Below are 24,480 nucleotides of genomic sequence, written 5' to 3' on the forward strand. Positions count from 1 at the left end.
TGGTCAAAAAATCCACAGGACACCTTTTAAGATTATTTTATCAAAGCAGGAAATTGTACGCATTAAGAATTAATTATTTAAGGCTACGGATAGGGTGGGTAAAGATAATTTGGATTCACACTGAGATTCCTTCAGGCTTCAGCAGCCTAATGATGTAAGACTTAAAAGAGCATATTAGGATATATGCAAATATTTAAAAATAGGTGGGCAAAAATGGGGCTGCATACATTGAAAGGGCAAAAACAGCTCAATTTAAAGAGTTTTTATTTACTTCTGGTACACTCGCAAGATGTCTGACAGAGGAGTCACTAACTGCACTGACTTCAGGACTACACAGGGAAAAATCTATCAAATCCGAGATGTTTTTTTGCCCTCAACATAATTTCACATTTTAAAAACATTCACATGTAGACCTACTGCAGGTCTCCTTCTCACAAACTGTCATCAACAGTTTCTACAAACAGTAGAAACATCATTCAACATTTTGATAGTTTTGAGTGTTTACTACCATAAGATTACAACTGTTTCTTCAAAAGTCCCATATAAACTAAGTATGTTTTTTTTTTATTATTGATCAAAGACATTTAAACAACAAATATAAATCAAAGAGAACTTTACCCAAAGGATAAAAATGCATATCCATTTATGTCCATATCTCTGGATGATTATGCAGAAACTCAAACTTCAAATCAAGAATACTGCTTGAGGACAACGTGTGCAGCTTGATACTATCAACACAGACATTTTGACCAGTAATTCATTTCTACCTCAGTCATAAAAAAATAAAAAAAAAACCCTTGTGGTCTTAGACCGGCCTGCTCAGCCGAAAACAGAACAGGCAAGGGTCCCAGTTAACTAAGGAGATGCTTGAGCCACAAAATATCTCCACTTAAGTGGGAACAGAATAGAGGAGCTTGGTTGCCAAACTAGGTGCAAAACAGATAAACATTGCTTCAGTAGAAAGTAGGTGACATCCTCCTGCACAAGAATCTTTCCCTCGACCTTACTGACAAATGAAAAGCTGGAAAACAGTCACCAGGTTCATGTTGCGTTCAAATTCAGCCCCGAATTGTGAAGCAAAAGAACGAATTTCATTTTAAAATGCCACATATACTTTTTTGATAAAGTACACTGTTCACAAAATGATTACATTATATTAGTGTTATTTCCCATTAATATAAGTACAATGTTTTAGTTTGCACCCTTTTGGGCTCTCCACCTTTTGAATGCACCAAAAACAAACAGTTACACTTCAGGCCGTCACCTAATGGCCCAATTATACTGGAAATAATATTCAACATCAATCAAAGGGTTTAGTATCATATAAAAACAAAAAAAAGATTTTACTACACATTAGCAAATCAAAATATGTACAAATCTACATAAGTAATTGAATTTCTGAATAGGCACTTAAATTGAAAACAGATCAGCCAGCCCTCAGTCATCTTTGATGATACAACATCACAAAGACACGGCAGTTACGTTTGTTTTGTTTGGTTTTTTTTTTTTTTAGAAAGGAGATTAAACCAGATGACGACAGAGAACCCACAAACAGACATTAGCCCTAATAACCACATCAGTAGATTTGAAAGATTTCAATCTGACATCAGCCACACACACTTGTAAAATACACACACAGGGAAGCTCTAGTTTCCAAGTATAAAGTAAAAGCATCTGCTACATTTCGGGAGGGAGATATTTTAACATGCGCAAACGGTAAAGAACAACAAACTCCTGGAATGAATATCTACCACCCTCGTGACTCCCCCGCTGTATGTACCTTGTCCGGGAAGAGTTACAGTGCTTTTAGGAAAAGCTGCCGAATAACAACAGCCTTTCACCGCCGAGCTGTCCTATTTTTGAACAGGGCAAGATAATCATTAATGTCACGCTAAAAAAAAACAATAAATAAATAAATAAATCAGTACATAAATAAACCACTCTTTGTTCAATAAATAAATCGAGATGAAAAAGACTGACCCAGAAGAGAAGAGGCAGGCAGTGCTAAAATTTAAGGTAGTATAGACGCTCCTAGACAGAGATGTGGAAGCGGTTTGAGATTTTGGTTGTTTTGTTTTAGGCCTAATAGTATAACCAATCTACAATCCTGCAAATTCAAAGCTCCCAACACGTCAGTCTGTGGATACATTAGTAAGGTTAGTAATGTAACTGTAGTGTAAATGCTCCTGAACAGCACCGAATGTTACTACGTGGTGCCAGAGCAAAGTTTCAGGGTGACTCTCAGAACTGTCAGAAATGTTTGACAGTTCATCTTACAAATACTTGAGGTAAGCTAAACAAATACAGGACCTGTTGTCACGAGCAATGTCACCACAGAGAAAAGGGTAAACCGTATATGAAACGTTTAGATCGCCCCCTACAACCAGAAGGAGTGTTTTTTTAGAGAGCATAGACAACAGCACTGGCATTATCACCACAGTAGTACAAACTTTGGAGCAAATATGACAGCCCCATTTTCTTATTTTTTTTGCCTCCTTTAAATGGTGGCTTAATGTGCATCTTTTGCGATTTTTAAGTAACCTATAAACTTGAGGTACTCTTGATTTACAGTACCTTATCTTACATGTAGTGCAGTCACATTCAAGATTACAGTAATCCACCTCAAAGGTGAGTTAAATCAAGCACGCCTTAAGTTCGTCACAAAGCTGAGACTATTTTAAACTCGCGTGTTGGACAGGGAGGTGGTCTTGTCAACATGAGACTTGAATATTATACTGTAAAAGTAGTTTGTCATTTAAAAAAAGAAATAAATAAATAAAAAAAACAAATCAACTAAGTATTCTATTAGATTTAGTTTTCTTGTGAAATCTAGTTAGATGATTTGTGATTTTCTTGAAGCTGAAACCAACAAACTGCACCCTGACAGCCTTCTTCTTACAGTCTGTGCCTGTGAGGGTCAGAGTGTGGTGGGGAAGGTGGGGGAGGCAGGGTGACAGTGGTTGGAGGGTCCACTGGGTCATCCATGGGCAGGACCAGGCGGGTGCCCCTGATCGCCACTTCATTTTCCGCCAGGGCGAGCTCGTGATCCAGGCCTTCATCAGACGGACCCCCGCCAGTGCTGGCGGTGGAGGAGCGCTTTCGGTTGATGGTGCGCGATCCGGACGCATCCGTGCTGACGGTGACATCGGCGTACATGGAGCTAACACTCGCATCGTTCAGGATGAAGTCAGACTCATCGTCGTGGAGCTGACCTTCGTTCTGGTGTGTGGAGGGGAATCATATCAATAACACTCATGATACATCATATAGGTAATTATCCATGTATTTCTGATGGTCAGTAAGTTATTGATCAGGCATTTAATGAAGTGACACTTGTTCTTTTAAATGATGCAGTATGTCCAAACCTCATATGCCTGAGGGCTGGTGAGGCATCGAGCCAGAGGTCCACAACAAGTGGGCAGAGTAGCAGTGAGAGGAGGTCCGCTGTGGGTCAGGAGCGGTTTCAGATAGCTAGGAAAAAAGTGTTAAGGACCACTAACAGTTTGATTTAGGTAAAGTTAATCAGTCAACAAACTAATGCAAGTGTGCCGACTCTGAACCAGTAAGGCTTTATCTATCGCAGTTGAAATGATGTGTTTGTTGCTGAAAAATACCATCAGTAGCTTATTATGAGACTTGAACACATTTAAAGGCTTAGTAACAAGCAAGTCAAAGCAGGTGTTGTGTGTACTTCTTTAAGTTTGTAAAGAGTGCCCTCTGGTGGTCAAAGCTGAACTTCTACAGCATACACCCCTCTGAAGTTATTATTTCAAAAATGTGAAACAAGGCTCAAAGGATACTTGTGATCAAAGTTATACCAGATCCTGAAGGGCCAGGCGCTCTCGTGTTTGGTGTTCCTCCTCTGTGATCCATCCAACATCGCTGAACTCTGTTTAGCAGAAAATTGCTGTTTCATTATTTTACAACTTGATAAGGCACTCACACACGAAAATTTCAAAAACAAGAGATATCAAGCTGTAGTAATTACTTACAGAGTTTTCTTGATCAGAGTCAACACCCACCCTGAAGGAGAAAGGGTGGTACAGTGATTTTGACAGAAAAACATTCAATAGAGGGGAGTACACACACACACAGAGATTGAGAAATAAATGCATGCAAACACATGCTCAGTCTTACGGTATGCTCATGAAGGACAACATGGGTGTGGTGCCACCTCCACAGATCCAGACAGTGAAGAAAACAATTAGAAGGGTGGTTGAAAACATCATCTGACGGGCATAAGTCGCCGTGTCTCGGATAGAAAGAGCAAAAGTCATCGCCCCGCGCAAACCTGGAGGACACAGAAGACAAGACAGTGTAAGAATGAGTGTGTCTGTGTCTGTTTTACCAACAGAGACCTGGAGTGAGGCAGTGTGCATTTTTTAGGATGGCAATGTTGGTCCACCACTTTGGTCCAGACTGAAATATCTCAAGTATTGTTAGGGTTGCTGTGAAATTTGGTACACACATTCATGGCCTCCAGAGGATAAATTGTAATAACTTTGCTCATATGACCACTGGCACCATCACCTGGTCAATATTTAATTTTGTGTACTTAATTATTTGGAAGCACCTGTCTCTAAGATGGCACCAACCATAAGCAGTAATTCTGGACTACAAACCGGCTCCAGTGCAAACTGATGTGTTACGTCACACCTCACTAAGTCTATCTTTATATACAGTCTATGGTTTAGTGCTAATTAGCAAATGCTTGAATGCTAACACTCTAAACAAACAGTGTGAGCATGGTAAACATTATAACTGCTAAACATTAATATGAAAATGCTAGCATTATCGGTGAGCATGTCAGCATGCTGATAGTGATGTGGGTGTTTTTTCCCCTCAGAACTGGTGGTATTCTAGAGAGCAGGTTTAACAAACTGTGAGTCTAAACCTGAACTCTAAGCGCATGTATGGTGAATGAAAAAAGCTATTATCAATGGAGCACTGATACTATGATTCACCATGGCAACGGATAAATAAAAGGCAGAGCCTCCATTTTAATCCAGTGGATATATAGATATTAATGCATGTGCATGCTGACGGTGCCCATTTATCTTTTTTTAAAAAAGAGCTTGAGTCAGAGCAGGAAATGTCAGCAAGTTAACACAAAGTAATATCCGTTATTTCATCATTTACTAGACTTCCGTTTCCTTAATGATGATTAAGTGGAATCTGACTGTGTATCAGGCTGCAGCTACATTACATATCCCTAACCCTAATCTGACGGACAAAAAACACTAGGCAGCAACTGAAGATGAAAAATATAGTTAAAGATTTGAAACGTATATAGATCAAAGAACAGAGACATGACTAAGCTCACAGTCTGATCCAGTAATAATGTGTTTGGTGATTTGTATTTGAACAGGTGTTGAGTTTAAAATACAGTAGTGTTTTATAAAATTTTAGATGTCTATTTGTATCTTGGCTCAACAACATTCAGTGACTTTATTTCAGCTAAATCAACAAATGTGGTAAACTTAAACACTGTCACTAAAATCCTGTTAAAACACATTAAGACTATGCATCCTATTTGAAAAACTCACTTTCAAACTACATTCTGCAGCTGCACCACAAACCTGCTCACTCAGAAATATTAAGATATAATCTCCAATATTACAGGAACAATGTCCCATCAGTGCGACCAATCACATCATGGCTGATAGAGATAATTACTCATTGATCCAATGTGTCTAAGGTTTCATACCAATATTTGAAATTTAAACTGAGATTACACATTATGTGCAATAAACATTTCAGTGCAGAAGCTGCTCTAACAAACTGACAGCTATCTTGTGCACAGAGTCAGTGTTATAACAGAAGGACATGCAGAGGTTTTAGTCTGAGCTGAGGCTGAATTCACGCTGTGTAATATTTGAATGTGAAGAGAAAAAAATGCTGTCAAAGAAATGACTGATAACACATAAAAACAGTATCTTTAAATGTTCCTTTAGTAACAAAACTAATATCCAACCAAGATTAAGATTCTGACAGACAGTAAACCTTCACTAATGAATGTGCTGAAACAGCATGTCTGGCTCTGTATGAGGGAGGAGTCAGAGAGAAACTCAGGGTTTGTTTAAGAGAAATGAGCCAGTTGGCAGGTATGCTTCATAGAGTCAGTTACCATGGTAACCGACTGTACTCAGGGTGTACTCAGGGTTAGTTTTCACTAAACCTAATTTGTGGTATACCACCCCGATCGTATAGGCATCTATCACCATAGCATTTTAACAACACAAATCAGTTATATTAAAACATCAAACGTTTGTTAAATATATTGAACAATGTTATGAGAGGAAAGGGTTCACATATTCTGCATACTAAAAAGGAAACCATTATGTGCAGAGACATGTAGGGGGTTTCTATTAGCATGTTTCAATTGTAAATGTCAGCTGACGTAAGGTTATTATTCATCATACTGTTTCTGAGTACGTGTATAAATGGTCTGAAAGGAGACTGTCTTAGCACACAATTATCTAGACTCATGTTTTTAAACTACAAGGTTGCTCCATTACACTGATTGTTTATTTTAATGGGTGAGAAGCGGTTTACTCAATTTGGGCCCAAGCCTGAGAAACATTAGAGACTCCTCATGTTCGCCATGTATAAAATATGTTATCACAGAGTTGACAACAGGTGCACTCTGTTGTCTCAGCTCTGTACCTGCAAACATCATGACATGCTGAAAGTTGGATCCAATCTTGTTCCTGCGGCCCAGGTTGAGCAGAAAGGACAAAGGGTAGATGTTTGCTGCCCTGCCAAGAAACACTGCCACCTACGTACAGGAAGGTCAAGGACAGAACACTCGAGAAACAATACTAGTGTGGGCAAGGTGAAAGGGAAAATAACTGTGGGTAGACGGCAGTATGGAAATTCTATCTCACGACTGACTAATCTTTCCGTTTGCTCTGTTATTCTCTGGGTGCCTGAATTCACTGCATGAATACACTGTATTATTATCAGCTTTGGCAGCAATAACGGTAGTAATACTGTGGTTATATGGAACAACATTCTTCCGCCAAATGTCTCTGGATTTGTTTGTGTGATGCATTATCACCAAGCAGAGTCAAGGATACAAAGGCTCCAATGATGAACAAAGGGTTGAAGACGTGTGACTGGAAGGAGAAGAGTGTCAGACCCATGTAGGAGAAGATGAAGTTCTCTGCCAGGAAGTTCAGCAGCTCAAATAACTGAAGGGGAGGAGACAAATAAACACACATACTGAATGAAAACTGAAAAATCCACACTGCATTCATTTTGAATAGAAGGTTTGATTAGTTTCATTCAAACATCATTCAGTGTTGTCGTTGGATAACTCAAGCTGGCATTAGTGCAAAATGTTGGCTTTTTTTTTTTACTGAGTGACTCATTTACATTGTTAATTTAGAAATTTAAAATTTCAAAAATATTCTTGCACACCAAAAAATCTAAATGATAGGACTAAAAACTGAAAAGCAACAAGACGTCAGGTAAGATTTATATCTAAATAAAGTTAAGAACTTATCTATCTTGCTTCCTCCAGCCTCGCTGCTGCTTTTGGTATAGCTGACCACACGTTTCTACAAGTTCAGATCCTATCAAATCCATTAGAAACAGTTTTGTGCTTCTTATATCCACAGTCATCTTATACTATCATCTGGTGCCACGGTGTGATGTGGTTGTTGTTATTCAGTCTCTATATGCTTCCATTAGCTGGTAATATTAAAAACATTTATGTTCAAGAGATCACAAATAACAGAGCTTTTTTTTGTTTGTGGGACCCGCTGCCTTCAGGTCAAACAGCTCTCTGCTTCAACGCATACATGACATCGACGTGTGGATTTCTGAGAACTTACAGGGACATCCTCTCTTCTAAGAATTATCTTTTGGGACATTTCCCTGAATTTTTCTTCAAATCTGTAACTATAGAACTTTGTAAACTAGATTTTTTTTAAAATTCTATACAAATTTATTATCATTAATATTATTATTAGTAAGTGTATCACTAGTGGGAGCTGTAGTAATTACAGAACAATGTTTAAAGCTGCTTAGATAAGATACTAGACACAATGGTATCAAGTAGAAAAGGTTATGTGAGTGCATATCACCTGTTTTGTTCTGTCCTGAGAATCAGGTGAGAGATTGTTGAAGGTGTAGTGAGCCTGAGTGATCCCACAGAACAGTACAGCTACCACACCTGAATAAATATAGAGTAATATCACCTCAGTATCACTCAAAACACATTCAATTACACCTTACTGGTAAATCAGCGATTAAAATAATGAATAGGATGGGGAGCAGGTGAGAGAAACAGTTGTAGTCACAGCATGATGTAATACAGTCCTTAAATAGGCCTTTATGATGTACTTCAGTGACCTGTTATGCATACACCTGTGGATATACTCATGTAAAAACTTGAAGAAATAATCACCAAAAAAAAAAAAATGATTAAAAAATTAATAATGACAAAAAAAATGTTTTTCATGATAAAAATCAAGTTTAGAAAAACCTTGAAAACAAAAACTATGGTGACATGTATTACAGTTTTCTTCAAAAATAAAAACTTATTAATGAAAAGTTGTGAATGACAAGGAGTTTTTTTTTTTTGAACAAGCAAATGAAACCAGTTTCCTCAGCTAATTTTGTGGTTCATGAGAATGACACATCAAACCAAACTGACATCAACACCGTTCTGTGACGTTACATAGTTTCATACTGCATTGTTGTTGGTTCAGATATTAGCGTGCGCTTGTGTTAATGATTCATCCTTACTGTATTAATTAATGTGTCACTATTTTTTAAGAATTGCTTCATTAGAAAAGAACTTAACACACAGCTGAATTTATCTGGATGCTTAATAGAAGGTCACTGTAAAGACTTTCATAAAGTAGGAAAAAAAGCTAAAATACTTAAGTAAAATTAGACCAAATCTTATAATAATCTAAAAAAAAGTAAATTAGACAAAAGCTAACAATAATCAAATGACTAAAATATCAGGTCAAACCAAGTCAAAATCAGATGCCAAAATGGACGCCGTTTGAATTGCATGCACCAGTCCCGGGTGCAAGTGTACCTGTGAACCCGCAGGCCTCAGCCAATAGGAAGGTGCTCCAGGACATGAGGAAGAAGAGAGCTGTCTCCAGCAAGGGGAAGTCCCTCAGCTTAGTGAACTTGGTCACGTGATAACAGGAAAGTCAAGGAGCAAAACAAGAGGTGACATAAGTACAAGCAGAAATACAGACACAAATAAGCAGCAGACACTGTGAATGAGGTATGAAAGAAATCACCATGAGACAGCCTGAACAGAGGTGAAAAGGATATGAGAGCAGTCATGACTCCAGTGGCCACTCCAAGAGCAAAGGATCCGCTGAAGACGCCCAGGAAGATGCCAAAGGATTTCAACAAGGCCATGGCCTCAAAGCTGTGGCTGTTGTCTCCAGCAGGCTGATAAGCCACAATGGAGCTGAAGGTCACGTAGACAGAGTACACGCGAACATTTACATGAAAAAAGGAAACAGACGTTTACTAAGAATCCAGGGGAAGTGGTCAAACATCTAACACATGCTCAAATATAAAGACAAAAACAGAAAATTTTCCAAAATGTAGTCAGGCATCAAAACAAACCTGCAGCAACCCAAATCCAAGAACGGCTGACATCACAAGCCTATTGTTTGTCTGATTTTGTGTAAATTTAGAGGATTTTGGTTATCCCCTTCAAAATAGTTACAAAGCCTTAACACACATGTACTGGAGTTGGGTTTTACAGTTATAAAAAGGGAGGAAGTTAGGGTTTTACATGCTTAATTCTAATTAGCTCTTGGATATCTCAACGTCCTTTAGTTCATATCCAATAAGAGAACTAATAAGTACAGAAAAAGCCAATTCAGGCACTACACCTTCATGAAGAGAGGTGCCCAAATTACCTCAAGACCAACCAAACAAATCACCAGCTCTAATATTCAGCAGTCATAAACCTTTTACACACTTATATTATCAAATCTTATTCGAAAGTAGTATTTTCTGGTCATTTGCAGGGTCTATGCAACATAAAGAACACTAACGAATGATGCCAGGAGCGGGTATGAAGCGGTGGCAGGGGGTGTAGGGGAGGGAAATGATCATCTTAATAGGTGGTGGTTCACGGCTACACTCTAAGTAAAAGATCTGCATCACATCGACTGAACTGAGATGATCAGGTTCTAACGCTATAACTCTGCCACCACAACCATGCTAACAGCCCACCCACCCACCGGGGAGTAAATGTCTGGTTTTCTTCCAGCCATTCCTCCGCCCCCTCGAGCCAGACTGGGCCATCGTCTCCTGGGGAGAGGACAGCTCCAGCCCCCTGCCTGCCCTGCTTCTCCAACCGGAGGAGAACACTGCATACATACGTGCAGGTAGATGACGAATGACACGGATGGGTGGAAGAAGGCAAGCAGTGAAATAACAGGGAGTGATGTTAGTATGATTAGTGTCCATTCATGTGCAATGTACAACACAAATAGCTGAATTTGCCACAATTAGCCTGATTACAGAGCACTTGAGCAACACAGAACTAGGAATTTACGTGGAACTACTATTGCTTGGGTGAAAAGGAAGTGAAAAATACTGTAACTGTATGTGTGTATATTTCTGTGATGTGTGATGAATACTTACGAAGAGAGGACGATAGCCACAGCATCATTGAGGACACTCTCCCCAAACAGCAAAGCATACAGGTCCACATCTACCTTCAGCTCATTGAAGATAGCCAGCACTGTCACTGAAACACAGAGGAGAAAAAATACTCACACAAATATAAGGAAAGTCCTCAAACAGTGATTGCGATAATGTGCCAAGCTGCCTCCATATTGAACAAATGGATATTGTAAGATAATGTGGCACTACCTACCTGGGTCTGTTGCAGAAACGATGGCCCCGAAGAAGAGGCAGTCAGTGAAGAAAAAATCTCCCCCAAGCTGGCCCACAACTTTCATGAAGGACACAAAGCCATACATGATCAGCCTAGGAAGAAAGAAGGATGTCACTAAAAGACACTGGCATCGCTTTACCAGTCAACAAATGGATCAGATGAAATGAGGCAAAATTTTCCATCTGTTATGTATTTGAGTCTGAATGTGAGGCATCATGGTAAAAACAAAACCATCTGAGGTTACTTCAGAGATGACCAAATAACTTACCCGATAACAAAGCAGGATATAACTGTTCCCATGAAGGCATAGGCAAGGATGGAGCCAATGTTTCTGAAAAAATGTCTCTGAGACAGACAAGGACATAGATTTGTTAAGACTTGTTCTTGTGTACTTTAGGGCTGCAACTAATGATTATTGTCAATATCGATTAATCTGTTGATTATTTTCTCAATTAATCAATTAGTTGTTTGGTCTAAAAAATGTCAGAAAATGGTGACAAACAGTTTCCCAAAGTTCAAGATACAACTTCAAATGTCTTGTTTTGTCCCAGCTAACAGTCCACAACCCAAAGATAAAATTACTCAAAATGAGTCATTATTTATCAAAATAGTTGGCAATTAATTTTCTGTTCATCAATTAATTAACTAATTGTTGCAGCTGTACTTATTTGTCTATTTTGTACTGGGGCAAAACAAACAAATATCACAATAATCATACAAAGATATGAAAAATCACATGTAAAATAATTAAACTTTTCAAAAATAGAAAAAATAGAGCTTGTTATTTTTTACAGTACTGTGTGTTGCTATGCAGCATACTGCAATATACTGTGGAGAATAACAAGCTCTATTTTTAAATAATATTGCCTAATTTATTGAAGAAAAAAATGAGTTTGCACAATTAGTGTGTCATAACTGTATCATAACTCCTTTCAATTCTCTTACCCTTTTTAGACTGTAACCAGCGTGGAAGATGATGGGAGGCAGCAAAATGTTGAAAAACACTTCTGGGTCAAAGGTCACCTGTAGATAGTTGTAAGAAGTTATACGAATATTTGCTCGAGAAGGAGTAGTTACCGCTGATACATCTTTTACAACTTTCTTCAAAGTGCATAGTGTCTTTTTGTTTATGCAAACTGATAAACTTACACAATTTACCTGCCAACATTTATACATTGTTATAAACAGAGATCATGTTTAGATATATGTCAGAGTTTGTAGATGTTGTTTATCATACTATGTACAGTAACACGGACAAAACCCAACTGTTTTTAATCAGGGACTTTAAATGTTACTGCCGAACCCATATCAATTTATCTATGAGACATTTTCCTGCCATTTGGTGTCTGCCAGCTAGTAATTTCAAATGCTGGGTGAGAAGGGCACACCAAAAACAACCACTACACCCAATCCTCCATCTGCCATCTCCTTGCCTTTCTCAGCATCTCATCGTCCTGCACTTGGTGACCTTTGCCCCCGCTGACTTCACCCTTCAGAGTGTACTCATAGAATCGCCCGCTGACGTTGACCAGCAGAGTAGCAGGACTGGCATTGACAGCACAGCTCAGGATCACGTCACTCGTGCTCTGGGGCACATGGATTCCGAACCGCAGGATCACACCCACCAACAGGCCTTCAGGGAGAGAAGAGAGGAGGAGGAGGAGGGAGTGAAGGAAAAGTTGTAAGAAAGGATTTGGAGTAACTATCTTTTGTCAAGGGATTTAGGGTAATATTCTATTTAAAATACCTGCCTTGAATTATTTGGGTGTGCTAGATATTTTAATTAGATCAGGGGGTCTAACAAAAAACAAATATTAATTTGAGCTTTTTTTTCAAAGGGGTGAGCTTCATTATTGTAATAGAAAAGATACATTGCATACTGAAAATGAGTGATGGTGCAAGTGTCTGACTAGTTAGAGGGGATGGTGAGTTGTTCTTTCCTAGCTACTGTAACAACAATATCCTATATTTTCGAACCATTTCAGCTGTTTCTGTTCAGACCATTAAAGGATAGTGAAGGACAGGTTCACAATTTTTCAATTCTGTCTTAAAACAACACTCAGGCGCCCACATGAACACTGAAAGAGGTTTTCCTCACTGTAATTCGTCCTGTTCATACTGGCTATTAAAAGATCCCCTTCAAATGCGCTTTCAATGTAAGTGATATGGGGCAAAATCCACAGTGTGTCCACACAGTCATTTTATGCTAAAATGCATTTAAATGTTTATCAGAAGCTTATATGAGGCTCCAGCAGTCTGGGTCAGTCATATCAGATGGATATCTGCCACATTTACAGTCTTTTTTAGCATCAAATTCCCTCTTTGTGTTTCCTCGGACTATTTCCCCGTTGAGCTGCGGTGGAAGTATAGTTAAAAAAAAAAAAAGTTTGCTTTGGTAATACTTTGGTACTAAAAAGACTATGACGTTCAGAGATATCCACTTGACTAATGTGGACGGCTGAAGCTTCATTTTAGCTTAAAATAAACTTTTAAATACATTTTTGCACAGAAGGAGGCTTGTGGATTCTGGCCCCCATCACTTACACTTTAAGTGCATTATGAAAGGATCTGATGGTCAGTGGAATGATTATGGCAAGGAAAATCTATTTCAATATTTATTTGAGCACCTGACTATTGTTTAAAACTTGTATCTATTGCTAATTTGACAGTTGACAGAACAAATTCTTTCTAACAATACATAGATCTAATAGAATATCAACAAGTATCATACTAACCTATATAAATACTATTAATTTTGAATGCGACATGCTGACACTAACACTATGCTATCAGTGAGTCTCCCCGTGTCCTTTAAAACCAAAGACTAAGCTGTCAGGTTAGCTTACTGGTCCAGTTTGAAGAGCTAACGGCACCATAGCCAGCTAGCATTAACGCTAAGTTAAGTTAATTGATTGACATTCGCGTTAGCTAACGTTAGAGATCTTACCATAGATCATGGCAAGTCCTGTTTCGTGCAGGAACCTGAACCGCCGGTGTTTGAACAGCCATATAGTTAAAATGGTGAGTGTTAAGAGCATTATGAATATGAGTAGATTGGCACTGTCCTGTCTGTGGCTTTCCTCAGCCATCCTCTCAGTTGCGACGTTGTCCATTGCACTGCTCTCGCCTTGGCTCCCGACGAGCAGGAATGTCAACAGAAAAGGTAGCGACAGGAGCGCTTTCGACGGTTTAACACCAAGAAAGCGTGTAAGTGAGAATCCCATTGTGGCTTTCTGTGTTACATTTGTCGTTTGAGTAGTGTCGGTTGTGTTGGGAAAGTACTGCTTGGACGAGAAATCGGCGAGACGAGAGCAACTGACAGCTCCTTCCGCAGCCGTTATCAAAACGCGTTGTTTTTGTTCCCTCATCCGCATTCTGCGAAGACCCGCCCCTACGCTGCCTTTGATTGGCTCTGACCTTCATATTCTTACTTTAACCCAACCATCTGACTTCTCGTGCCTAAACCTAACCAACCTAGCCAATGAAGGTATCGAGTACTAGCCAATCAGAGGCAGAGTAGGGCGGGTCTTCGCGGAATGCGGGTGGGGTGGGGGGGGGAATATCAAAACACTGGAACTTCCGGTTCTTCAAAATAAAACTGGGTGACCTGGCACCAACAGCGACCCTCATGGTGGGACTGAGGGCTTGTAGGTTTTGTTGTCGTTATACAACATAGACTGGACACTGAAATACACTTAGAAATCTTAAAATAGAACAAACAAATTAATATCAACAGAAGAGGAATAAACAGAAATAGGATATGTAGCATAATAATGACAAGGAATAGGATTACAATAGGACAGCCCCATTCAACAGTTAGCCTTCATTATAATGGAAACAGGTAATTCATTTTAAAATATGCATATGCTTAAATTATTTACAATAGATCTTGGGTAACTTTAATGTACATTATGGATTCTTCTGAATGCAGTGATGAAAGATATTTTTTGCATTGTGTGTATAACAATTTTAAATGAACCATGTCCCAATCATAATTTTATTTAAAAGGACCGCTTTCTTTTCTAAAATCTTTTTCACATGTGCATAGATTGTTTATCAACATTAATCCTACCTATTGGGGTATTTACAGATCCCAGAGGTATACTTTTTGTCATATCTCACAGGTGCTTTATTCTATCATTCCAATTTTTCATGACTTTGTCTATCAACTTGTTCCTTATGACTTCATATCATTGTTTTCTGTTTCTGTTAGTGTTTTTTAAAAATACCAATGTATTGGGGTCCTGGGGGACCCCAGTCCAAAGCACCCAATTCAGCCTATGCAGTTTTAATAGATGGAACTATTTATTGAGTTCATGTTTGCCATTGGCCCTAATTTAAAGTATCACACACTATCAGGGGGGTAGGGGCACTCTGTCAATCATTTTGAAGGCTTTGTGGAAAGATTGTACTTGGAATAAAAGTAGCAATTTGTATTAAAGAAAAGTATATATTTATGTTTTACACAATATGCAAATTAACTAACTAACTAACTAACTACAATAATATTAAATTCAATATAATAAAAGGCATTTTTTACAGATGTAATCACACAGAAACATTTACTACAGAGCTTGTTTCTCTCAGATTACAATTCAACATATTTTTCAGCGACTACTGCACATTGACCTTTCTCCCCACATAGATAGGACAGTTTCTGAAGGATATATATGATTTATATTTTCTCTCCCTGTTTTATTTTAACCTCTCACTCACATACACCTTCACTCACACACAGAATCACATTCACAGCAAAGCTTAAAAAGAGTTGCAAAGCTGCTCAGTACTTTTGGTACTCTGTAACGGGTATAGAATGGACCCAATTGCAGCACAAATGACACCGGTATAAATTTTACAGTCTTTATTCCACACAATGTCAAGACAATAGTAGCACGGTCAGAGAAACACAGTTCTGATGAGTATGGCTCCACCTGGAATCGAACCCCGATCTTCCACTCCCAAGGCAGACAAACCACAGCATTGGCAACAGTCCAACAGTTCTTAGGCAGGCTAGATCGGTGACGAAGAGGGAAAGACGCAACACTGCACAAGAACAGTCTCTAGTCTAGAGCTCCAGGGGAAGCAGCAATGTGCAGAGGGGGGGCGGGGGCAACAGGTGAGGGGGAGAGCAGACTCTGACAGTACTTATTTTGAGTTTTGTTCATGAATATCTTGTGTTGGAAAGTTACAATACACATTTCAGGACCAATGACCCCTTTCCTTTATTGTATTGTATATAAGAAGAATTTCGATTATTTTGCCCTTTGAGTTTTTGAGTTTTGCTTTTATTTGTCTCATTTGTGATATATTTGATGTATGTATGTATGTATGTTGATTTTTTTAACATGATTTCTGGCCTTACCTATGTCTATATTCCTGAATAATTTTAAATTCAATTAAATGTTTCATTTTCAATGTCACTTTTTCACAACTAGCTGAAACATTTGGATGACTGTTCAAGGCTGCACAGAGACAGTAAAAGTCAGATAAGCAAGAGTGCCTCTAAATTACGTAAATCTACAAAAAAAAACAAAAAAACCCAGTCCAATTTACTTGAAATGACTAATTAAAATGTCAGATAAAGCATCAGAGATCAAATGTCAAGTTGAAAAAATGGTCACAGAGGTGTAGATTGAGTAACATTTGGTGACAAAGGGCACAGTTGTGTTCCGGTACATTACAAGCTAAATTTCACAAAACTCTTCCATTGCATGCATTTTGCGGGGAAAGGAATGAGATCACCATTTTGTGTTTAATTTTGCTTACATGTTGTAAGCATGCCATTTGAGTTAAATACACACTTTTAATCACTATAATTTACTAGTTTAAGGCAGGCTACATCCAAAATATACCAATAAATAGGTTAAATCAACAAAATAAGAGGCTAAGTTATGAGCTTTAGTTCACTTTATTAGCTATTTTTACTTCAGAAGTTAAGTGAGACTGTTCACAAAAATATTGGAAGGATTAGTTTCTTCCAGATATGTAGTTGAGTAGTCATTCTTTAATTAGAAGATTTAAATATTTGTTTGTGTGTTGTTATACATGTAAACATACAACAGTGTATACATAAACTGTCCCACTTCAGATGTAAGTATACCTTCACACAATCTTCTTAATCTTTATTTTTGAGAGAGTTTCCTCTTACAGGAAACAAAAACCCACAAAACTCAACTTTAGAGCAGCACACACAAAAACTGATACACATATCAGACATCACATGTCCCTTCTGTCATGCACAAAATATGGTTGCTTTTCACCTCTGAACTTCTCTTGTTAAAAAGTGTACATGACAGATATACTATCAATGTAACTGGGATTCAAAGCTTTTTGCACATTTTGATTTGATTTGATTCTGTCATACACATAACATAAGATTCAAAATAGGAAAAAAAAAAAAAAACAAAGACACCAATTTTGCAAAGCAGTTGATGAAGGAACAATGTGCTTCTGGTGGAGATGCTTTTGTTCATATACATTCTTGGGGCGGGTTTATGCTTTTATCAAGATCATCAACATTACAGGAGGAATTGCAACTGGTGCCCCTTGTTGTGTTGTCGTCAACATGTAACATCTCAATCATCTTTCATATTATTTATCATTCATGTGCTGGTGGAAAGATCAGACATCTTGGACTTTGTAGTTAGCAAACTATTGCATCCACATTTCATCAGAAAATCAAACCTGGAAGACAGATAACAACCATAGACATCTGGAAAGGATTATGCAGATTTGGTTTTCTCTGTACTTTGTCTTTTTTGTTAAAAAGTTGATGGTTGGTTGATGGAAGATTGTTTATACTTTTGGTCAGTGGACAAATAACTTGATTTGAATGTCCACACTGCATTGTAACTAAAAATGTTGTTTTATTATTTGGTATTTAATGCTGTTCAAACTGAATTTGCACAACATAAATGTGTCAATCCAATATATTCATCAGTGTCTGATATTCATCAGATAGTCATTTATAATAGACCTCTGATATTATTTGCCATTATTATAATTGTTGTCACAGCTCTGACACCTTATCAAGAACATCCTTCAGCTGCAAACTGCGACTTGTTTTTCAATTTAAAAATTGTTTTACAAATTGTCTGCATCTTATTTTTCATCACAGCCACACAGCACAAGCTTCAATAATAGGCATTTTTATCTAGAGCCTACTATCTCGACAGTTTCCGCTGACAGGAAACAAAACCCACAAAATGTCACTCAAGCAGAAATGAGATGTACAACGCAACGATACTCACATGTAGAAGTCGACGTGGTCCAATGCTGAAAGCATCGTGCGCTGGTGTGCCACGATGACAACTACATTGCTTCTGCTTCTATGTCTGACAGGAGTTGTGATTGCCAATGAACCTCCAGGTAAGAACATTTGAGTTTTTTTTAAATTAAATATCAAATTATAGGCAACTTATCATATGAATAATATTTGTTTTTAGCTTAGATGTGTCTGAGCAGTTCTTCAGTTTGCTTAAGGGCAGGTCTGATTACATGGTTTCACTCTGGGCTTTTTGATGTCAATATTTGTACATTCATTTTTATATATATGATATTAATGAATAATTTATAATAAACAACATTTACAATATATATTTGAGTCATTTGAACTATATTTTTGGTCATTTTTCTAAAAATAAAACCGAGATTAGATAGGGGCGGAACGGCACAACAACAGAGAAATTTGATTAAGCCTAATTAATAACTAATTAGTCACTTGGATTATCAAATTTAGTTAAAAAATAAAGTTACTTGTACTGCCTTACTTCCTTGATTATGGACATTTTGAGTGTAAATTCCCCTTGACGTAATTGTCCTGCCATTTCCTTATTGTGTGTGTGTGTGTGTGTGTGTGTGTGAGTGAACTGCTATTCGTCTGTTACATGAATATGTGTGTAGTCCTAATGTTACAGGAAGACTAGCATGCCGACCCTATCTAAAGTAAATGGTTAATGAACTGAAGAGCAGATCTTTGGTTTATTTTCTATTCACAAAACTATTCTGTTGGTCTCTTGACAGATGTGGACTGTATAGTGGTGCATCTGGCAGCTGTTCACTGTGTCTGGAATAAGCAGGGGACTCCAGAGGTCAATTACACCTTCTACGGCAAGTACGTACAAAAAAACCCCTCGAAATATAGAACAAATTTTGTCATCTGAATTTATTAAACCGCTAAATGTAACATTTTGGAATTAAGTGACATAACAGTAAAAATCATTCATTTTTACTCTCACTCACGAACTTAAGAATAAAAAATATTAATCAAACGCTACATTTAGAGAGCTCCAGAGGTCTCTGAAGTTAATTACAAGAAGATTTGATAAACAAAGGCCCTGATTTTTGACATCATGTAGAAAAGTATATCTTATTATAACAGAATATGTCCCTAATCTGATATTACATGTAGCCCTTGATATCACCTATTTAAGAACTCCCACCAACCAATATGCCCACTGCAGATTACCTGATTATTAAATGATCCACTACTATATTTACAATTGATATGACTGCATACTTTGCTTTATGTGTGGATCTACAGTGACTAAATGGTGGTTTTTATTCAGGTTCCATAATGACAAAGGCAGTGACTGCGGCAACTATCTGTCAGTGAACAACACAATCATCGGGTGTAAATTTCCCTACAAGAAAGAGCAGAGGTTCGATACATTTCACACGGTACTTAAACATGGCGACAGCAAGACTGAGAAGGACCATGAACTTAAAGGCAAAGGTATGCTTATTTACTGGAGTGCAGCATAACATTATTCCAAATAGTAAAGCAATTAATTAAAGAGATGCCATTTTATTTGGAAAGGGAGAGACTTTTTACACCTACTGGTGCAGCAGCTGTAACTTAAATCTATAAATATTTTCTAGGAAAGGGAAACAATGCTAGAATTCTCATATAAAAACAGACTATAAGACAATAAAACTGGCATTTCTATCTTACCACTATGTCATCACATTGTATATTCTCTATCTTTGTCATCTGCAGTCAGGTTAAATCCACCAACCAACCTGACTGTCCAAAATGTATCAGACTCTAACCTGTGGTACTACTGGAATCAGACCTCTAATGGCTGTGTGGAGAGTGAGGTTCGCTTCAGGTCCAACAACAAGAAGTGGCAGGTGGGCAACTTGAAGGAACAGAAAATAGATTCATCATTGTCTTCATCCCTCTTTTTTTCATTCTGTAATTCGTTATCTTTTTTTTTGTGCCTTTCCTTCCCTGCTCATCTCCTTTCTCTTCTTCATGTCACAGTCTTCTAAAGTCAGTATTGGGAAGCAGAATTACTGCATCAACATGCCATCTAGTAGTTCCGTGTATGAGCTGCAAGTGAGAAGCAGAATAGGGAACGACTGTGGAGAGTCTGAATACTGGAGTGACTGGAGTGAGCCTGTTACGTGGGGATCCAACAATGGCACGGGTAAAACTGCACAAAGAAATTATCACAATATAACTTACATAGCCTGTACGGACAGAGTGAAGTGACTTCCACTTGTTGTTGTACTATGACACTACAGTAATTATCAGCTAGAATGTTTTACAGTAACTACCACTATTTGTTTGTTTCCAAACATAATACAGGGCGGTAAATGAACTTTCAAAGCCAAAAATGTCATTGAAAACCAGCCCATGTACAGTATTTGATGATCGGTTTGGGCAATAGGGCAGTAAAACCTTACATATTTCCCTTTCAATCTGTGCTTGGGTTATTTGACTAAGCAAACCTCATGTTACTGTGAATTTGGTGACTTTTTCATCAAAGCACACATGATATATCATCAATCACAATGCCCCCCCCCCCCCCCCCCCCCCCTTCTCTATCTCTCTCTCTCCCCCAAACAGAAACTAATCAACCGAATAATACAATGTCTGTGTGGGCCACAGTGGTGTCAATTTCGGCTGCTCTCACCCTCGTCCTACTGGTCATGATGTTGCTGCACCATGAGAGGTGTGTTGACCCATATGTCATGTCAAAGTTACAGGGTTAAAGTGTAGCCAAGGGGCATCAGCAAAGTGTACTTATTTCCTCTTGTTTTCATTCATTTTGTTTGTATCAACACTTAATGAAATTGTTATCAATTGTTAGTACTATGCAGTAAAAATGTTAATTATTTAAAGCAGCAGTAAATGTAAGTGGTGATGAAAATAACACTCTTTTTTAATGCAGTTTCAATCACTTTACATGTAAGAGGACTGTTTTATATTCATGGAATAGTGTCTTTTTTTTAACCACAGTCCAAAAAGAGGGAGACCTTGAAGACATCATATAACCATAAGATGTCAGTGATATATGTTTTATGCCAAAAGTGAGGTTAAGAGCAAGGAACAAATATAGATGAGCTGTTGCTGATATGATCATCTGAGAGTGAAAATGTGCTTACCTCCCATTACAGGCTCAGAATTATCTTCATCCCTGTGGTTCCAAAGCCATCCCTGTTCCATGATGACATCGAGGTTAGTAGCATTTAACTTATTGAGGCGTAGGACTGTAGATTAATATCCACCATGCTCATATTCAACTGATGAAACAGTAATGTACTTTCATATGAGGTGACTTAAAAAAGCAAGTCATTAATCCTTTTTTTTCTCCTTTTTTTAAAGGATTGGCTGCGAATGTCCAAAGGCCTTAAAGAAGGTTTTAAGGCTAGCTACAATGAGCGTGCCTGTCCTGTCCGCGAGTACTGCCACGTCTCCCAGTCCGACAGTGAGAGCTCTGACAGCTCCACCTCCTCTGTCACCACTGACCAAACTGACTGCTCCGTCTTCATCCTTGCCAACGAATCAGAAGAGTCCACACCCTGCTCCTCTTCCACCTCTGTTGCTGTCACTTTGTCTGAGGAGCAGCAGGTTTCTGTTTAGGAGGTATCTTAGTAAGGGTCGGATTTTCCAAATCTTTACAATCCAGACTTTCTTACACTGACACATCTCTTGCATCTCTTGCATCTCTTGCGAGGATCAGATTTCACGTCGAGATGCTTAAAAGCCGTTAATTAAAGTAAAGCTATATCAACCACCTGATGCAGTAGTTACAGGTAAAAAGAACAATTTAAAATCTCCTTAAAATGTTTATTTTAACACAAATAATAAACTGCCAAAGACTTTATCTATAAATCACTTTTCACTAATAAAATGCAGTTTAATTGCTAATAAAGTTATGTGTGTTAGAGTATAAATATTATAAGTACTTAATATGTAACCACTTTGAGGCTCCAACATTCAATGTAACTCAGAGTTTTGACTTTATCAGTGATTTCATTATACAAGGAGAGCAAAATGAAGTTCCCCTTACAAGAACTTCCCCTTCCTCTAATCCCTACAAAATATTATTTTACTGGTAGAAACATGACAACAATAAAAGCCCTAAAAAGTCACAACCTATCAGTCAGGTTATTATGAGAGACAAATATTTCACACCAGTATTTCAGCTACTCACTGAAAATATGGATTCAGTATAGTAAGTGAGTAGTGTTCAGTTCAGCATCTCTACTGTTTTGCTCACTGACTTATAAGAAATAAATGCAAAATATGTTGTGTGTTTAAGTTTACATTTAAGGTTTAGACTTACATACACATTAGGAAAAAAAAAAGAAATCCAAAGTGTTTCTTAAAAACTGACAGTATTTTCAAAGTCTTGATGACATGAAATGTAACTTCAGCACGGCAGCTACATTCTTGGGAAAAATCTACACTAAAATTCTGAAATAAAAATCTATGTACTCAAAACAGGACTTCATTGCTCAGAACACAGTATGGTAAAATAGTCAGATCAATACCTCTTTATCAGTGCTTGCTTGCTTGCATCAGTCAGGTAATTTCCTTATCTGCAATTTTAAAGTTATTCTCCATATACCGAGCTTAGCAATATGGTGTTTGTGTGCATTGATAGCCTATATATCAATATATGTGCTTGTTTTATATTTTAAACTGTTAGTGAGACATTATGTAATGAAACAAACCCACATGCATAAATCACAGAAAGTTTAAACAAGTTTTCAATACTTTTGGTAATTTTAACTGATCATGCAGATGGAGAAAGTGGCAAAATGACATTTTCTTGTTTGTTTTGTAACACAAAAGTAACTAATATGTTGGTGTCATGTATAGCTGGATGATATTGATGAAATCTAATATCCCAACATTTTGATTAAATACCTTATTGGTATTTGGGTATGACTATTGATCTTCGTATTTAATGAGAACTAATTACAAAAACCGAAGGCAGCTTTTATTGTTCACTTGCTCAGCTGGTCAAATTACCAAGTGGGTACCACTTTCTAATCTTTTCTTTCTAATTTTTAAAGGGTTTATAAGTTGTACATTTTAAATTCTTGGCTTTATTAATGGTTAATACGAATTCTATATCTGCAACTGTGAGATCTAAAATATCCCTTAGGCTGGTGTTATCCTCCTCCAACATGACACTTGCTGGACAAGTTTTGCAATGCATCCAGACCAAAATGTATTTATTTTTTAACAAATTAACATTTAGGTTACTGCATATTGGATGGATTATCATAAAAAACCTTTATTAAGGACTTGATATTAACTGCAGATTCGATGGCTTGTTATATAGTGAGAAAACCATGATCATGTATTAATTATTATATCTCCATTATTACTAAACAGAAAGAATAGACGCCAGCCAAAAGAATTTTTGGTAACATGTTCCTACTGATGTCTTCTAATTGATCTACAAAGCGTTAGTAAATTATTTACAACCATTAGTTGCTGGGCTTATCATAAAGTCTTTACAAAAGGTGCCTTATTAGATCATGTTACAATAATATTACAATACCCACATGGTATCTGGCAGTGATCAATACTGTACTGATATATCACCCAGCTTCCAACCTCAGAATTTCTGTATTAGCCTATACTGACAGAATGTGTAACATCTATTATCTTTGGAAGTACTTTTTAAAAATATATATATTTTGTATTGTTTTTTATACTTCTATCCTATTTTTAGTGGAGCATTATATGTCCTTCATTCAATATATTTGTCATTACCAAGACTGACTCAGCTATCTAGTGCAATCTTCCCTGTCTGCCTCTGATAAATAAATCCATGTTTCCATGAAATGTTCTGTGGTATTATTTGTACAACTACACCAATTCATTTGGTCAGTGTTAAAGGACGGGTTCACAATTTTTCAAGTCTGTCTTAAAACAGTAGTCAGGTGCCCAAATAAACATTGAAATAGGTTTTTCTTGCCATAATCATTCCTGCTGTTCATACTGACCATTCATTAGAAGATCCCTTCATAATGTACAATGTAAGTGATGGGGGGCAAAATCCACAAGCCTCCTTCTGTGCAAAAATCTATGTAAAAGTTTATCTGAAGCTAATATTATTATTAAACTGTCCAAATTAGTAAAATCAAGTAGATATATTTGAATGTTACAGTCTTTTTAGTGTCAATGTCCCTCTTTTTGTTACTATATTTCCACCGCAGCTCAACAGGGGAACACTGTCCGAGGAAACACAAAGAGGGAATTTGATGCTAAAAAAGACTTGATGTGACTAGCTCAGACTGCTGAAGCCTCATATAAGATTCAGATACACTTTTAAATG

The 24,480-nt window shown here is 37.5% G+C and overlaps 2 protein-coding genes across 2 annotated transcripts; one reads left to right on the plus strand and one right to left on the minus strand.

Annotated features, from left to right (window-relative positions):
* Window positions 1–247: 247 nt before the first annotated feature.
* LOC121910249 (sodium/hydrogen exchanger 6-like) lies at window positions 248–14,417 on the minus strand. Its single transcript, XM_042431378.1, has 16 exons — window positions 13,842–14,417; window positions 12,328–12,527; window positions 11,840–11,917; window positions 11,163–11,239; window positions 10,874–10,986; window positions 10,639–10,744; window positions 9,304–9,445; window positions 9,056–9,161; window positions 8,091–8,179; window positions 7,080–7,193; window positions 6,667–6,778; window positions 4,138–4,291; window positions 3,993–4,023; window positions 3,801–3,889; window positions 3,366–3,471; window positions 248–3,219 (listed from the first exon to the last, which is right to left on the minus strand). The coding sequence occupies exons 1-16, from the start codon at window positions 14,266–14,268 to the stop codon at window positions 2,896–2,898; spliced, it is 2,268 nt and encodes a 755-aa protein (XP_042287312.1). The 5' UTR covers window positions 14,269–14,417; the 3' UTR covers window positions 248–2,895.
* A 3,316-nt stretch (window positions 14,418–17,733) lies between these two features.
* LOC121910250 (cytokine receptor common subunit gamma-like) lies at window positions 17,734–23,988 on the plus strand. Its single transcript, XM_042431379.1, has 8 exons — window positions 17,734–18,262; window positions 18,917–19,007; window positions 19,462–19,628; window positions 19,893–20,026; window positions 20,160–20,325; window positions 20,748–20,853; window positions 21,299–21,359; window positions 21,507–23,988. Exons 1-8 carry the CDS (start codon window positions 18,199–18,201, stop codon window positions 21,762–21,764), a joined length of 1,047 nt encoding a protein of 348 aa, XP_042287313.1. The 5' UTR covers window positions 17,734–18,198; the 3' UTR covers window positions 21,765–23,988.
* The last annotated feature ends 492 nt before the right edge of the window (window positions 23,989–24,480 follow it).

This window comes from Thunnus maccoyii, chromosome 13 (genome assembly GCF_910596095.1).
Source record: "Thunnus maccoyii chromosome 13, fThuMac1.1, whole genome shotgun sequence".
Classification (NCBI taxonomy): domain Eukaryota; kingdom Metazoa; phylum Chordata; class Actinopteri; order Scombriformes; family Scombridae; genus Thunnus; species Thunnus maccoyii.